Source organism: Neopsephotus bourkii, unplaced genomic scaffold (genome assembly GCF_033783945.1).
Source record: "Neopsephotus bourkii isolate Nb327-2 ecotype Australia unplaced genomic scaffold, CSIRO-AGI_Nbou_v1 NB_107, whole genome shotgun sequence".
NCBI classification, from domain to species: Eukaryota; Metazoa; Chordata; class Aves; order Psittaciformes; family Psittacidae; genus Neopsephotus; species Neopsephotus bourkii.
In genome coordinates, this window is record NW_026900624.1 from 3,565,340 (window position 1) to 3,582,268 (window position 16,929).

The 16,929-nt window shown below is 37.5% G+C and overlaps 1 protein-coding gene across 5 annotated transcripts in view; it reads right to left on the reverse strand.

Annotated features, from left to right (window-relative positions):
* The window catches only part of CCDC91 (coiled-coil domain containing 91), a 123,517-nt gene that overhangs the window by 64,798 nt on the left and 41,790 nt on the right, over window positions 1–16,929 (reverse strand). For all 5 annotated transcript variants that reach the window (XM_061358178.1, XM_061358196.1, XM_061358161.1 and 2 more), the window contains exons 5-6: window positions 15,405–15,593; window positions 11,566–11,670 (exon numbers count right to left, since the gene is read on the reverse strand). In XM_061358178.1, coding sequence (XP_061214162.1) covers window positions 11,566–11,670; window positions 15,405–15,593 — 294 coding nt within the window. The remainder of the gene's footprint in view (window positions 1–11,565; window positions 11,671–15,404; window positions 15,594–16,929) is intronic.

The following is a 16,929-nucleotide window of genomic DNA, read 5'->3' on the forward strand; positions in this document are numbered from 1 at the left end:
GCAGCCCTGGGGAAGGGGGGGGCATGGACTAACGTGGGCCTCGATTGCTTCCAGCCTGGCACCACTCACTGGGAGTAAGTGCACAAGCTGTCTTGGTTGGGGTTAAACCACTACAAAGTCTAAGAAAAATTCCAAGAAGGAATTCTAGGAATTTCCAAGAAAATTCCTAGAAGGAACCATCTCCCACAATTCAGAAAAAGCTTCCCAAATCACAGATACACAGATTTTATAAGAAGTCCTTCTCACTTCTTGTTGTGTATCTTAGGAAAGTAGTCATGAAATTCCACACTGGGAATGACTACATTTTGCTTACTGTAAAAACTCACACAGAACATAGGCAGATATATTTAAAACCACCAAAACTGTTATATTCCATACAACATTGATTGAAATTTACAGTAACTGATACTCTGATTAGTTTAACATTTGAAATATTGCATTAATCGTATTTTTGGTTCAGGCATTCCTGGCCCTGCCCTTGATTGCTAAAGTCTTTTTGCTGGCAGTGAGGTAGGCCAGATTGGAGTGAAATATTCCAAATAATTCAGCCTGGGGAGTATCCTCTGGATTTCAGTTGTGACTTTAGTGACTGGGAGTGGGCTATTTTTTTTTTCTCAGTTTATGACCAAAGTATTAAATCACCAAAAAAATCACACAATCATTCAGGTTGGAAGGGACCGCTGGAGGTCATCCTAGTTGAACCTCCTGCTGAAATCAAGATCAACAGTGAATTCAGACCAGATTGCTCAGATTCTTGTCCAGTCAGACCCTGAAAACCTCCAAGGATGGGGATTTCACAACCTCAGTGGCTAAAACATCCCAATGCTTAAGTTCATTCCAAAAGTATTCTTTTCCTTATGCTAAACTGTAACTTCCCATGTTTCAATCTATCACCATTTCCACTTGTCCTCCTTCAATGCATCTTTGCAGAGCTTGTCTAGCTCTATTTTTCTGACAACTTTGTAGGTATTGAGCTTTTGCTATTACGCTACCCCTAAGCTTTCTTTTCTCCAGATTGATGTCAAGATATACAATGTCCCCTGTATTCCTCTCATCCATAAGCTAGGTCTTTCATCACAGAAAGCAATCAGGTCAGGCAGCTATAATTTATCTTTTTGGTAAATCCGTGTTGGCTATTTACAGTCACCTTCTTCTGGGCACATGAAAATCAGGTGCCCAGAAATGGCTGCCAAGAGGACTTGTGCCATTTTCCCAAGGACCAAAAGGCTATCATGCCTGCATCCTTACATTATACTTCTTCTCTTTTTCCAAGAATCAGGGACTTTCCTCAGTTCCCAGGTTGACACAGAACTCTCTCCTGGTGACAGACAGCTCTCTCATCACCTAACTAAACCAGCCTGCTCTCCTGAATTCTGTGGTGTGAAGCTGCTTGTTTTTATAAATAACAGCATCACCTTTTCTTCTTCCTTGCCTTTCTAATGAGCTGATATTCATCATCCATACCAGATATCCAGCCACCCAACACAAGATAGTCTTGCTTCCCTCCTTTGCAAGCAACAGGTAAGATTTGCAAAAAGATGACAGTATTATGTTCTTAATTCTGAGTTTAAGAACTTTGGCTCGATTAGCAAAGATGATAATAACCTCTTAGTTGCCTGCCATCAATTTAAGTTCCAGTAGTACAGTATTTGTAACAAGGAACAAACAAAACCCCCACTCCTCCTGCCTTCACACAAAAGCCCCCTTAAACTTTGGATTCTAGATACAGACCTGGACATCTAAAGAGCACTGCCATGTGTAAACTGTAGCATGATTATTTATTTTCTATTTTACTTACTGTGAAAGACTGACATCATTGAACTAAAAGCAAAACTACTTACAGAGAAGAAAAGTTACAATTCTGGGGCTGAGGTGGATAGAAAATCTAAACAGAAGGATCCATTAGAAGGATGATCTATTTAATCAAATCCTTTTCTCTAAGCAGTCTTTTAAATCAGCAAGAATTAACTATCTTTATTTAAGATAGAACACTTCAGATGTAACATTCTGGAAAAGTCAGCAATGTTTGATACCACCTTAAGTTACCTATACATAATGAAAAGCTATGTTGGGATTTAAATTTGTTGTTGCTGTTTTTTTTTATTTTTTTTTCAATTTAATTGCAAATTGAAAAACACATAGACCTGGTAGATTTAAAAAATTACAGATCATTAAGCTATGTTGTCTAATCAATTTCTAAAAAATTGGTACAATTGTACAAACTGACCACAAAAGGCAAATGGATTCATACAGATAAATATTCAAAGTTCTCAACCTATAGTGAAACCAACAAAAAAAAGACTTATACCTGTGCTTTTATAAAGAAACTCTAAAAGGGAGAAAACTCAGCATTTTTCACTATTTTTTGGAGACAGCATGGGTGGGTTGGTTGCTGGGTGGGTTTTTGAGGTTTTTTCTTGTTTGGGAGTTTCTGGAGGGTTTTTTGTTATTTGTTTTATCCATTCACTTTCTGATCTAGATGGATCAACACTTAAGAAAAGAAATTATGAGAAATATTCTTTGAGAAACCAACCATGAACTTGGTAATAGGGTCAGTCTTTTTGAAAGCAAAAGAAGAGAGTACTAATTGAAAAATGAAACATGAAGTTGGGGACAATGTTAGAAAAAAATATTTAAGTCAAATCTGTCCTTCAGCTGAAACTTCTATTTCCTTCAGCTGAAGCTCTATGTGGATATGCAAAGAACAACATTTCTGCTACAGAAAGTCATCAACAAGGAAGGAACTGAAAAAACAAACCTGCTAGCAACTTCTCTCCTGCCCAAACGAGAAACAGAGATTTAATATACATGAAATTAAGGTTTTTGTCTTCTTTGAGTCTTTCCTTTTCCCCTTCTCTGAAAACTGCATTGCAGCCCAAGAGTTGCACATGCACACCTTTGAGGCAGTGACTGATTTTTCCACCTAAACTCATCCACTCTCAAAATCTTTTTGAATTTGCCATTAATTTCTTTCTAGAATACCCTATTCCCCTCTTCACCCCTCATTTTCCCTGTAATGACGTTAAAACCATGGTTCTCATCTTTCAACTTTTTTCTCTGGACAACAGTTACTCCACAGCTCCTTTTTTTTTAATCTATTCAACATGTTGCTGTCAAAAAACCCCCAAACCAAACCAAGCAAAACACAAAAACAAGAAAACAACATCAACTAAACAAAAACAAAAACAAACACCAAAATCCCCACAGGAGAGGATGGGAAGAACGAACAGAGATCACACTTTTTTTCCCACAAAATCAAGACTAGGACAAAATAGTAACAGTGTATATACCTTCCTGTTGCTGAAAAAGTGAGAGGGAGAAGCAAAGGAATTCTAAATTGGACACATATCACTTCCTCTAAGTCTACAAACTAAGACCATATATATGCCACTCCTTGAAGAGTCCCTCGGTTCTTTTCTACAAGCCAGCTGGCAGGGGTGCAGAAACAAGCTCACACTCCGTTGTAATAAGACAAATTAAAATGTAAATAGTTGTGGGTTTGTTTTTTTTTTAAGGCTGTAGCATTAGGACTGAATTTGACTGAAAGCTGTAGCTGTATTTTAACTTTGAAACTTCTTGGGATCATACACTACGTCAGACCTCCCACAGATTGGCTAATCCAAATGAGAAAAATCATGATTAAGACACGTTCTTGTTCTGAGCAGCTCCCCTCTTCAAAGGGGCACAAACATTGCTTACAGTAAGGCTCTTGGCTGAAAGTCGTTTCAAAAAGTGAAAGCAAACCCTGCTGGAAAATAGCCTTCCTCAGCTGGATACATACAGGTTTATTAAGCATATGTAAAAGGTATTTAAAGGACTGGAGGCCACATTAGAAAGCTAAAGTAACACACCAGAAGATTAAAAATACAGCATATAAAAAAAATAAAATAAAATAAAGAATTGATTCTTCCTTAAATGAATACTGTTGGATTTCTGTTGTGCAATGAAGGATTCATCAGCTGTGACAGTGATTGGTACATGATAAGATAATTTAATTGGTGGTGACAGAATTGGAATGTGTTGAAAGTTTTTTAAATACTGTCATAGAAATTGCAACGTTTCAAAGAGTTGCTACTTTTATTTAATAAACATTCAGTTCTCAAAAGAATGTGCAAGTAAGGACAGACAACCTTGATGTAAGAAGGGGGGCAAGCGCCACAAGACTCTCACACATGAGAACCATCTCATGAAAATATAGTGCAAAATACGAGAAATCTTCAGACTATTTCTGTAGTCATTGTTACAGAATAGCCACAATCTCTTCCTTCTCCCTGCATGTGAGAGGTCTAGTGCATTTTTAGCTGAATATAAAGCCCTGAATATTTTCCCTCCGTTAACACTGTCACTGTATTCTTATCAAACAACAGTATAGGATATCTAAGACCTGCTTAAACTAGCTTAAAACAATAACATATCAGAACCAAAATATTATCTGTCTAGAAATATATTTAAGCAATATGTTTATTTTTAGGGAACAGCATAGGACTAGTAAAGTCTGTTTTATCTCAATATCCTTTGGGTTTAAGAACAGATGTTCTAGTTTTCCTTAGTATCAGTTTTCTCTAAATGATAAAACTAGCCAAGAAAAGTAAAAAAGAGTTCTCAGTAGTTTAAGTACATGATTATTTTAAGTGTCACATGCTGTTCTGGACCCTTTAAGTCTTTGATGAGGAAAAAAATGATAAAAGTCTCAGCAGGAAAACTTTTCTTATTTGGCTGGGGTTTTTTTACAGTAACAGTGAAGTAACTAAAAGTAATGTCACTCTGGTTATCTATAAGCAGAATCAAAGACAATGTCATATTATACACTAGAAAACTGTGCTGACCTTATAAACATATTTTATTTCAAATAAAAAAAAAAGAGGGAACAGCAATCTAGTTATGTTGTTCTATAATTAGAGCTTTCACCTTCCCTTATCTCCTCCATCCCCCAAACTATATTTTATCCCTAAAGTTTCTCCTAATCAGATGATAGTTTTCAAAGCCTTGCTGATATAAAGTTGCTATATATATATATTCTATTGTGAACACTGCAATAACTAATATGTTACCACTGTAACTGCTTTCCCACTATCAGGAAATATATAAGAATGACCTGTTACACACCTTTCCATTAGTTCACAACACTAGTTATTAGTTGAAATTAAGATGCTATGCATTTTGCCTACATATGAAATTTGGGCAGTTTACTCAGGAAAAAAAATGCCTATGTCTTCAAGGAATAATTAATAAGGATGTTTCTGAGTTAACAGAGAATGAATGAATAAATTTAACTTTGACATGTAAGTCACATTTTTTTTGTTATAATAAGTTCCACTGTATGAATTAGATTAGAATACATTTATACAAATAAAGTTGTTCAATAGTTGACAAATTACACATTTTGACTGATCAGACTGTTCTAACACCAAGCATAGACTTTATTAAATAAAATTATTACAGATTAAAGAAGTAAATCTAAGCGTGTGTAAGTAACAGGTTAATTAAGCAATAAAATTTTCACCAATGTGTATTTCAGCTGTATTCTGCAGCTATTTGTAGTTTATTAATGAACTATGAACCAAATAAGGTGATACAGCACTTAAAGGGCAATGAAGAGATAATTCTTCAATTTTTACCAAAATACCATCCTAATATTTTGTATGTATATTATTTCCCCCATGTATATAAGCATGAAATACAAAAATGCTGTTAAAAGGATTGAATAATTCTGACTAATATTAGCTAAGATTTAGTATTTTGATAGTGGTCAAGTACTCAATACTTACACTATCACAGATGCCTTACAGTGAACACAAACACAGCTTAAAGAGATCTAGACACATGGAGTTGCCTTAGCACTGTTTCCCACATTTTTTAAGAAAGCGCATGCCAAGTAACAAGTAACTGATTTAGAAGCATTGCCTTAACAGTACAATTATGCAAGATGTACTAAAAATTAAGAAAACCATATAGAGTAGATTTTGCACACTTCCATTTCCCCTCCAAGAGTCCAACAAGATACTGTTTCTACAAAAGCTGGATCTAGTGAAAATCTTGATGATCGACAATCTTGAGGGTAAAGAACTCCAGTTTATCAGTGTTAAACATATTTGGGATTTTACAACCATCTCAGTTAGAATTTCCATCTTAAATGGAAAAAAGACAATGTATCATCCTGAAAATACACAAATGGAGATGAGCAGTAGTTGTGATGGACTTGTGACACTGAACATAAATTAGTCAATACGTTCAAATAAATCTAGGATATACTGGCATAAGACAAGCCAGTTAAAAGTAGTCAGGACAGGAATGCTGATACCAAAAAATATTTTTACTTCCACAAACTTACACACTAGAAAAATTGAAGTTGTCTAAGAACAATTTCTGGCATACCCTCAAAATCAGAGAGCCAAAGGAGGCACATAACTGTAAAAGAATAAATTCTAGGTAGACTACATTACTGTAACTGAATATTATATTACAAAGCAAGTTAGACATTAAAAGCTATTAAGTAACAGCACAATAGTGCAATAGAGGTATGCTTGAATAGAGCATGTTTTTAAAACAAAATTAGCATGTCATACTTAATCTTCTAATCAATCATTCTGAAACAAGACAATAAATTCATTAAAAAAGATTTTAGGAAGAAAACATAAATGCAAAGGACCACAATCTTTTCCTTCTTTTTCTTTTTTCCTTAGGGGAAAAAAAAAAAAAGTTATTTTTCCTCATAGTGTGGAAAAATAATTTAGAGAAAAGATGACATCAAAACTGGGGGAAAAATAGGCAAAAAGATAAACAGCTGTGAAATTATCAATAAAATAGAGACCTGAATAAGAAGGAGCATCTGAAAGAAGAATACATAGAGTAACATTAAAAAAATATTAAAAGGTGAAGAAATAAACGTGATGTATCTGGCACACACTTGAAAAAGAGGTGGGCAAGGGGTTGTTGACACATCCATAAATACCTTTAATTCAGCAAAAAGATGCATTGCTATCTGTGAAAGCGCCTTTCCTGAAATCCCCTATTTTCAGTGTTCCATAATTTTAAATCCTGACCTGAGAAGTTTTCTGGAAATCCATTTTTAAATTTAGTTGCAGGTAACTTTTTTTCACACCTATTTTTTGTTATTAGCATTCTGTCTCCTCTATGTCTGCACCTAAAACCAACCTAAATATTTTCTTAGAAGATGGTATTTAACAGGATGTAAGTCATATATTAGTTTTGCAAGAAAACATACATGTTCTAGTACTGCAGCCACGAAAAGCACCTCCCTCCAAGACCCGTTTCCAATCTTTTGTACCACATCTTTTCCAGAATCATAAATGCACTCATCTGGAAGGAAAGGCCAGGAAGGCAATGAAAAGGTGTTGCAATTTATGTGAGAGAGGATTTGGAATGCATGGAGCTCTGCTTTGGGGTAGGTTGTCAGTAAAGAAGCTATAGGTCAGGATTAGGAGGCAGACCAGCACAGCGGACATTGCTGCATATGCCGACTGTAGGCCAGATGGTCTACAGGAAGGTGATGTAGATGAGGCCACCTTCAGACAACAGGAAGAAGCCTCACATTGGCAGGCCCTTGTGCTCATGATGGGTGCTCTCCCCCCCAGTATTTTTTTGAGGAACAATACAACAATCCAGGAGATTCCTGGGGCACATTAACAACAATGTCTTAGCACATGCAGGAGCGATCTCTGGGGCACTCTGTTGGACCTGATACTTAAAAACATGAAAGAGCTGCCTGGGAATGTGAAGATCAGTGGCATTCTGCCTTGGCTGCATTGATCATAAGATGGTGGGGCTCAGGACAGGGAAGGACTGGAACAAAAAGCAGGATCACAATGCTGGACTCGATGAGGAGACTCCAGTCTCTTTGGGAGTCTGCTTGGAAGAATCTCATAGGCGATCCCTAGAAAGAGGGATCCAAGAAAGCTGACTGCTATTCAAGGATTAACACTGCCAAGCTCAAGACTGATAAGCAGGAAATCAAACAAATGCAGCAGGAATCCTGCATGGATGAACAAAAAGCTCCTCACTAAACTCTGGCAATAGTGTACAGGAGGTGGAAGCCAAAGTAGGTGACCCAGGAGGATCACAGAGCTGCTCTCCAAGTGTGTAGGGATGCGGTTAGGGTGCATTTTTGCTGTTTACACAATCCAGATATGTCAGTCATCCCTGTATCTCCAAGGCCAGCTTAAGAAGAGAAAAATCTGTCTCAACCTATGTTTGAGTCCAGGCTTTCAACCCTCCTTCCACAGTCTGAACTTAAGGTGAAATTATGTAAAAACTAATTGAAATTGTAGCATAAAACAAGCTACAGCTATAGGGTTGTGGGGGTTTTTGCTATAAGCATTCTTGCACACTATGAAGTTTCAGTAAAGGAAAACAGTAATTTTTTCCTTATTTTATATAGAGATGCTGGGGGAGAAGTATCTCAGAAAAGCATAAATTATTCCTTCCTTTCACTTACCAAGTTCACAGATTTGTGGTAATAAACACATTAAGGTATACTTAACTTGCAGTTACAAATAAATCTGTCAGCCCTTGTTTCATCAGCTTCTCTGGAATGGAGATAACCTTTGCAGCCAAAATGATACAAAATTAATTTCAAAGGTGAACTACAGTTTGAAAAAAGAAAGATTATTCATATTGTACTTTATTTAAGGTTCAGTACAATGGCAAAAGACAAATTCTTGGATGTTATTCCACCACTATCGTTTTTTCCCCCAAGATCTGCCCCCTCCAATAGAAAAATTGGGCTTTTTATCAAAACAGGCTAAAGACATAGCTGCTTACATGGGGTATGCTGTATTTACTGAATTACTAACACACAGGAACATTTCTTCCAGATAAAGTTATATCTACCAATACAGGATACAAAATTTAGTAACCATATGGCTAACTAGTATTAGGAAACATGACCATTTCACCCTGTCACTTTAACTGCAAGTGCTTCCAAGAGCTTGTCTTGCTAGACATTTAACTGCAAGACTGCTTCTTGAAATTACTTTTGAAAATGAATGTTTATACAAAGCCGTTGCTTATGTATATTAAAAGCACAATATAGGGGTCTTCCAAAACAGGAAGCTTTCTCTCTAGGATCATCTGTGCTCATTCCAAGTATGCAAACTTTGACACCTCCCTACTGTCAACATGAACAGGCCTATTGTCCAAGGAAGATGTGCATTTCAGATTTTTCTCGTGTCCTCAGGTTTCAACCACTGGGACTTCTCACAATATGGACAGCTGATGGATCACACATTGTAGGTCTGGTGCTGGCTAGAAATGGACAGTGTTCCTGTACCAACAAAACAGAAGCTGGGGAAGTTAGAGATCCCAGTGTGTTCTCAACGCTAGGAAGTATTCATATTACAGGCAAAATTATATTCCCCAGTTGTGAGCACTGTAAGAAAGGAAGAGGTGAAGACAGATGGAAGTCACAGAAGGGCTGAGTTTATCCGTTAGGTAAGCAAGGTCAGTGGGGAAATAGAGAAAAGGAGGGGGCAAAAATCCAATGATGTAGGGAACTAGGAAGGAAGAGGTGCCTTAGAAAAGGCTTAAACCAGAAGAGTTACCCCTTACTCATAACCAGCTGTGCTTATGCACACCACCCATTCTGTGTCCAGATCAGTGCCATATGGTATCACCGTTATAGAACAAGATCCCTTACAAGAAGTACGAGCCCTTAGACAAAATCACATTGGGAATAGTGGGGAAGGGTGATACCTATGATTATTTCCACTCCTTAGTCTGTATTAGTACCTTCTATTCACTTTTAAGTGCTGTACTATTCCCCTTCTTGGAACACTATTGAACTTTCAGTCCTCAGAACCACAGCTCTCCAAAGCTGCTTTACCCTTCTCAGTAACTAACATCCTTACTTACTTCCAGAACAATTTCTGTCATCATTGCAAAACTGAATTTTGTCATCGTCAAGACAAAATTAGTTAGTTTGCTTCTTGTTCTTACAATTGCAAAACTGTAATGCCAACTCTTCTCCAAGATTTCTAATTATAGGAAGTTCAGCTTGTAACAACTAGAGCTAGTATTTACTTATTCAGCCATTTATTTAATTAATATCAAGATAACTATGACATTGAATCTAAAATACAAGCTCTTAAAGTATATTATGAAATATTAAGAGACTTAATTGTATTCTGAAAGCAAGAAACTACATGGAGGTGGGGGCAGCAGTTAGGACACAATGTTAAATACTAAAAGAGTAAAAAAAGAAATCAAAAGGATCCATACACATTAAATCAGGCATCAACACATTAAGTCACATTATTTAACATTCCTTTTTGAAAGCCTTAGGAATCGCAGAAAAACAGTACTAATAAAAGGTATCCAATATTCAAATTTCATGAAAGTAATTTTGACTGTCAGCTCTCAGAAGACTCACTTTCTCTCTGATTACTCAGATTACAGAATAAAGTGAATGGTAACTCACTTTCTTCTCTGACTTGATTCTGGTTTTATCCAGAAGACAACAAGAGGAAGTACATGAGCTTTTCTACAAAGTTAGTTCAAGGTTACTACCCTTTCATTGCCATTCCTGAAAACTGCAGTACCGGACTCAAAGAGGTATGATTCAGGCAGACTGATCCTTGCAAGCCTCAGTAACATATCCACTACTTAAATACTTCCACTTGAAGAGCATTGTGAAAGTGGTAAAAAATAATATACATCAAATCTATTGTCAAGAGTTTATGATGATCATTAACTTTAGCCAGTATGATATTCCATGAATCAGAAGGTTTTTAAGCAAAACTTATTTTTATAACATAGCTAAGCAAACACTTCTTTCACTGAGTAGGATGTTACCCACATAAGAAAAAAAAAAAAGATAATCATAAATGTTAGGAAGTACAGCAGGCAGGAATTCAATGCAAATTATCATAGCAACCCTTAAGTACAAATGGGAAACAATGAGTAGCTACATAGAAAACCCCAACCATCCACTGCTGCAACAAAATTAAGTGAAGGTGAATTACCAGCAAGAAACTTCTGAAACATTGTTAGTCTATAATATTTAGTTTGTCCTGCTATAACACTGGATGAAGACAGAGAACTTCAGTGAAAAATCTGTCTTGCATGTGGGATTTCACGTACGTATTCAATGAACATTGGGGTTTGTAATGGAAGCAGTTTTAATTCCATTGTCTAACATCTAGTTAGACAATTTTTATTATGCAATACAAACTATTCCATCTTTGATTCAGATACTATTTTACTAATATCTGCCTAGTTTTAGCTGTATATAACATAGAAACAGAACATGCTCTGTCACACTGTTAAACACACGTCTCCTGTGCAGTGTTTTTTTCATCTGTTATGCAAAATAGGTCATAATAAAGATGAGTGATTTGAGTTACAATAATGTACTTACAAGCAGGCTGTTAAACCTATGTTCCTGCTAATGTCAAAAGTCAGCCTCTAATCTAAAGACCTTAGAAATTTTTTTAAATAGAAAAGTCTTCGGAGCAGATGTGTAGATACTTAAGAGTATTTGTCACATATAAGTATACTCTATAAAAAACACTCCTGAAAAAAAATAATATACTACAAGAAATAAATTACCTGGAGCATATTGTAGTGATCTTGATGTGAAATTACTTTTTCTTTTTTTTCCTTCAAGAAATCCATTTCTAGAATACTGTGTTTTTCCAATAAGTGTTCTAATTCCTGTAAAGTTTACAAAATAAAATGTGAAGTTACAAACACGTGAATTGTGAGTATCAGTTGATCATTCCAACTAATTTCATTTCTGACAACTATAGTATTTGTTATCATAATATACACAGAGATAAAGGGGTTGTGGAAGAAAACTCTGCAGGTTTTAAATGGAGGCAATATTTTCAAGAAGTACAAAGTACACAAAATCAAAGGCACATTCTATAAGAAGCAGCTAAGATCACTGGGTTTTTCTAGTGTGGAGAAAAAGAGATTGAGGGCTGGCCTCATCATTCTCTGCAGTTTCCTGAGGAGGCGAAGTGCAGAGGGAGATGCTGGTCTCTTCTCCCAGGGATCCAGTGCCAGGACACATGGACATGGTTCAAAGCTGTGACAGGGGAAGTTCAGACATGACATTAGGAAGCATTTCTTTACTGAGAGGGTGGTCAAAAACAGGAACACGCTTCCTAGAGGGGTGGTCGATGCCCCAAGCCTGTCAGTGTTTAAGAAGCATTTGGGTGCCATGCTTAATGCCATGCTTTAACTTTTGGTCAGCACTAAAGTGCTCAGTTGGATCAGATAATTGTAAGTCCCTTCCAGCTGGAACTACTCTGTTCTAATTACTTCAATATTTTTAATCGCTTGTTCTGTCTTTCTGCATTTGAAGAACAGCATATTAAATGTACTGTTAGCAAACAGTTCACTGGAACAACAGAAATACCATTACATACAGCCCTAATGATCTCTACCTATATCTCCAAATGATAACAATTTAAAAAATACTCTGTGATCTTGCAGAGAGCCAGTCTAGAAGCCTGCCCACCATGAACCAATAGAGAGAAAGGAGAACAACGCTGACAACAAACTTCAAAATTGCTATACAAACTGCTGAAGATTTTTTTTTTTAACTCAATGCAGCTGTTCTCTTACCTACTATACATAAGCTGTTAGCACCCTTTAAGTTGCTCAAAACCAACTATTTCTGCAGCCAAGCAGGAAGCCAACATAGAAACAAATGACTGGCCAGATTACTGTAAAGCTATTCAAACAAAGTAACAACTGAGATGATCATAAGGTGGACAGAAACAGCACATCTACTTAATTATCTTCCTTCTGGAAAAAACATTAAAACCAGTTCTAGAGATTCAAAGTCTTTGATTCTACTGCAGAAACAGAAATGGTGCAACATTTCAATTCAGAGCCTAGCTCTCAATTTATGTCCTACAGAATCACAGAATCATAGAATAGTTACAGTTGGAAAGGACCTTGAGATCATCAAGTTCCAACTCCCTTGCCATGGGCAGGGACACCTCACACTAAATCATCTCACCCAAGGCTCTGTCCAACCTGGCCTTGTACACCAGCAGGGATGGAGCATTCACAGCTTCCTTGGGCAACCCGTTCCAGTGCCTCACCACCCTAACAGGAAAGAATTTCCTCCTTATATCCAATCTAAACTTCCCCTGTTTACGTTTGAACCCATTACCCCTTGTCCTATCACTACAGTCCCTAATGAAGAGTCCCTCCCCAGCATCCTTGTAGGCCTTCCTCAGATACTGGAAGGCTGCTATGAGGTCTCCATTCAGCCTTCTCTTGTCCAGCCTGAACAGCCCCAACTTTCTCAGCCTATCTTCATATGGGAGATGCTCCAGTCCCCTGATCATCCTCGTGGCCCTCCTCTGGACTTGTGCCAACAATTCCATGTCCTTTTTATGTTGAGGACACCAGAATTGTACACAGTACTCCAAGTGAGGTCTCATGAGAGCAGAATAAAGGGGCAGGATCACCTCCTTCGACCAGTTGGTCACACTTCTTTTGATTCAGCCCAGGATACGGTTGGCTTTCTGGGCTGCAAGTGCACACTGCTGGCTCATGTTCATTTTCTCATCAACCAACACCCCCAAGTACTTCTCCACAGGGGAGCTCTGAATTTCTTCTTTGCCCAACCTGCAGCTGTGCCTGGGGTTGCTCCAACCCAGGTGTAGGACTTTGCACTTGTCATGGTTAAACTTCATGAGGTTGGCATCAGCCCACCTCACAAGCGTGTCAAGGTCCCTCTAGATGGCATTCCTTCCCTCCAGCGTATCAACTGAACCACACAGCTTGGTGTCATCGGCAAACTTGCTGAGGGCGCACTCAATCCCACTGTCCATGTCACTGACAAAGATGTTGAACAAGACCGGTCCCAACACTTGATCCCTGAGGGACACCACTCGTAACTGATCTCCAGCTGGACATTGAGCCATTGACCACAACTCGTTGTGTGCAGCCATTCAGCCAGTTCTTTATCCACCGAGTGGTCCATCCATCAAATTGATGTCTCCCGAATTTAGAGACAAGGATGTTGTGTGGGAAAGTGTCGAAAGCTTTGCACAAGTCCAGGTAGATGACATCAACTGTTCTGCCCATGTCCATCAGTTCTGTAGCCCCATCATACAAGGCCACCAAATTGGTCAGGCAGGACTTCCCTTTAGAGAAGCCATGCTGGCTGTCACCAAGCACCTGGTTGTTTTTCATGTGCCTTAGCATGCTTTCCAGGAGAATCTGCCCTAATTTTTCCAGGCACAGAAGTGAGACTGACTGATCTGTAATTCCCCGGGTCATCCATTTTCCCCTTCTTGAAAATGGGGGTTATATCTCCCTTTTTCCAGTCATCAGGAGCTTCACCTGACTACCATGATATTTCAAATATGATGGACAGTGGCTGAGCGACTTAATTTGCCAGCTCCTGCAGATTCAGGTTCTTAAGATGGTCTCGAACCAGATCCTCTCCTACAGTGGACCCAAGGTCGTCATTCTCACAGTCCCTGCATCTGCTTTCCAAGACTTCGGTGGTGCGGTCAGAGCACTTGTCAGTGAAGACTGAGGCAAAGAAGTCATTAAGAACCTCAGCCTTCTCCACGTCCAGGGTATCCAGTTCTCCTGATACCTTCTGGAGAGGGCCCACAGTGTCCCTATTCTGTCTTTTACTCACTACGTGCCTACAGAATCCCTTCCTGTTATCTTTAACATCTCTTGCCAAGTTTGACTCTAATTCTAGTCCTCTTACAGTCCCTTCATGCTTCCCTTCCAGATCTTCTCTATACAGTTAATTCCTAATAAAATCAATTCATTCCAGACCTCCTCATCATTGACTTGTTACTCATCCTCATTTTTATTTCCTAGCACACCTTGATAGCTATCAAGAAGCATTATTAAGAACAGCAGAGATTAAACTTACTTTCCAATGCCTCAGTGATCTTTGGACGCATAAATACAGGCATAGCCTTTTCTAGTACTCTTATCATATTAATGTCAGAAGGAATATGTAGAATTTCTTTACCAGAGCTCCCAGGAAAGAAAAAAGAATTAAAAAAGTGTTCTATGTTATATTCATAAGGATAGGAAAAGACATTATGAGCTTCAGTAACCATATACTTCCGAAACATAGGTAATCACTATACCTCCTAACCACGTGTCTACATGATAAAAATATATCTTTTTTTTTTCTTTTCTTTCTTTCTTTCCCCCCCCCCCCCCCCCCCCCGAAAAAGTTTCTAAAGGAGAACTTGAAACTTTAGAAAATTTCAGCCTAAAATAGACACCAGATATTGGAGGAGGAGGGGGAGGGGAGAGTATTTTAGCTAAATTTGGATGATTTCTCTGGAATTGGGATAATTTCTACAAAACATGAATCTTTCCCATCTACATATATATTTAAATCCTATATAAATGCTAAACACTTTTTATTAAGAAAGTATTCATACCTTTTTGATTTTTAGTTTTTCTTCTTCAGCAGTGTAAAGCTTGATTTTTAGGTTTGCAAGAGCTTGATGAAGGGAGCTCTTTGGTTCATCTGTTCTCTGTGTCTCCGCATCAACTAAAGCAGTGGCTGATGTAACTGAAGTGTTGTCTTCGATTACATTCAAAGACACAACTGGAATATCTGCTTGAATCTAATTCACACAAGAAAAAGAAAAAAAAATGTAAAGGAAATTATAAAGGAAATTTAACATTCCAGCCAAGTCAAATTTCATTCCCAGATGACATTACAGAACTTAAAAGCTGCAAATACTAGGATTACTTTTTTAAAACCACACTGTTCTAAAATTGGCTGCACACACTTTTTCATGTAGGATATGGTGGCCAAAAAGAAAGCTCCAGCAATGGAACAGTAGCTAGTAATTCTAGACGGATTCACATCAATACTTTCAATATCCTCAATTGCATTTTAATCAGACTTCAGGAGAAGGCTTTAAGAAGGAGGATGGCACAGATATCTCACTTTCCAATGAGTCCAAAATACTCAAAAGAGGTGAAAAGAGACAGAAGTGAAATTGAATCATCTGTTTCAAAGCATCATGCTTACGTGGAAATAAACTCTCCTTGGATTAGTCACTCCATGTTTTCACCCAGTGCAGACTACAAATAGTAGTCATAGAAAGGGAATAGAAACTTTTTGCACTAAAATAAATCTCATCTTGAAGCTAGACCAACAGAATAAGAATAACTGGGACATAGCTACAACATTTATTTAATGCTATTTCAGCGAACTGTAGAGTACAAAAACTGAAATGGAGGCCTCTAGAATACACAACCCTAAAGAGATGAAACATCAGTAATAACCCTGTATCTTCTGCAAAGCACAAAAATAAACACTTTTTTTAACATCAATTTGAAAACCAAAAGCATTTGAGATTTGGAGAATGGTGGTGAACAGGAAAACTCAAGAGGCTCTGGAGATAAAATTATAGAACACAGCTCTCACATCCTCCTGTAACAGGTTTAAATGTTTGAATTTTACATCCACTGTTTTCCTTTCGTTTTATCCAAAAGTGGAAAGTGTGATCTCCATTTTAAAACAATGTTGAAGGACCTCATCTCAACTCCCTTTACCTCCTTCATTAAGAAGAAAGTTCATAGAACTATGGGTCTGTCAGTAGCTGACCAGAACAGGATGAGAAAAATTGAAACACAGCCTACAATTAGAATTTGCACATATACTTATTTAGAAGTAACAAAATGTATTTCTTATTTTTAGTAAGATTACCTAACCAAATTATTTTTAGCTTAAAAAAAAATACACCTAGGCCTCAGTATTCTGGAATATCCAAAGTGCTCTTTCCAGAGAACACGCAAGCTAAAGTAGCTGGCCTAGCTCAAACAAGAAAGTGTACAGGTTATTCATATTTCACCGTTAGCCAAAAACAAGGATAGGATCTGTTGTTGCTGAAGAAAAGCATATTTTGATCATTCTGCCAGTAACAGAAATTTACTTATCAAAACATTGTC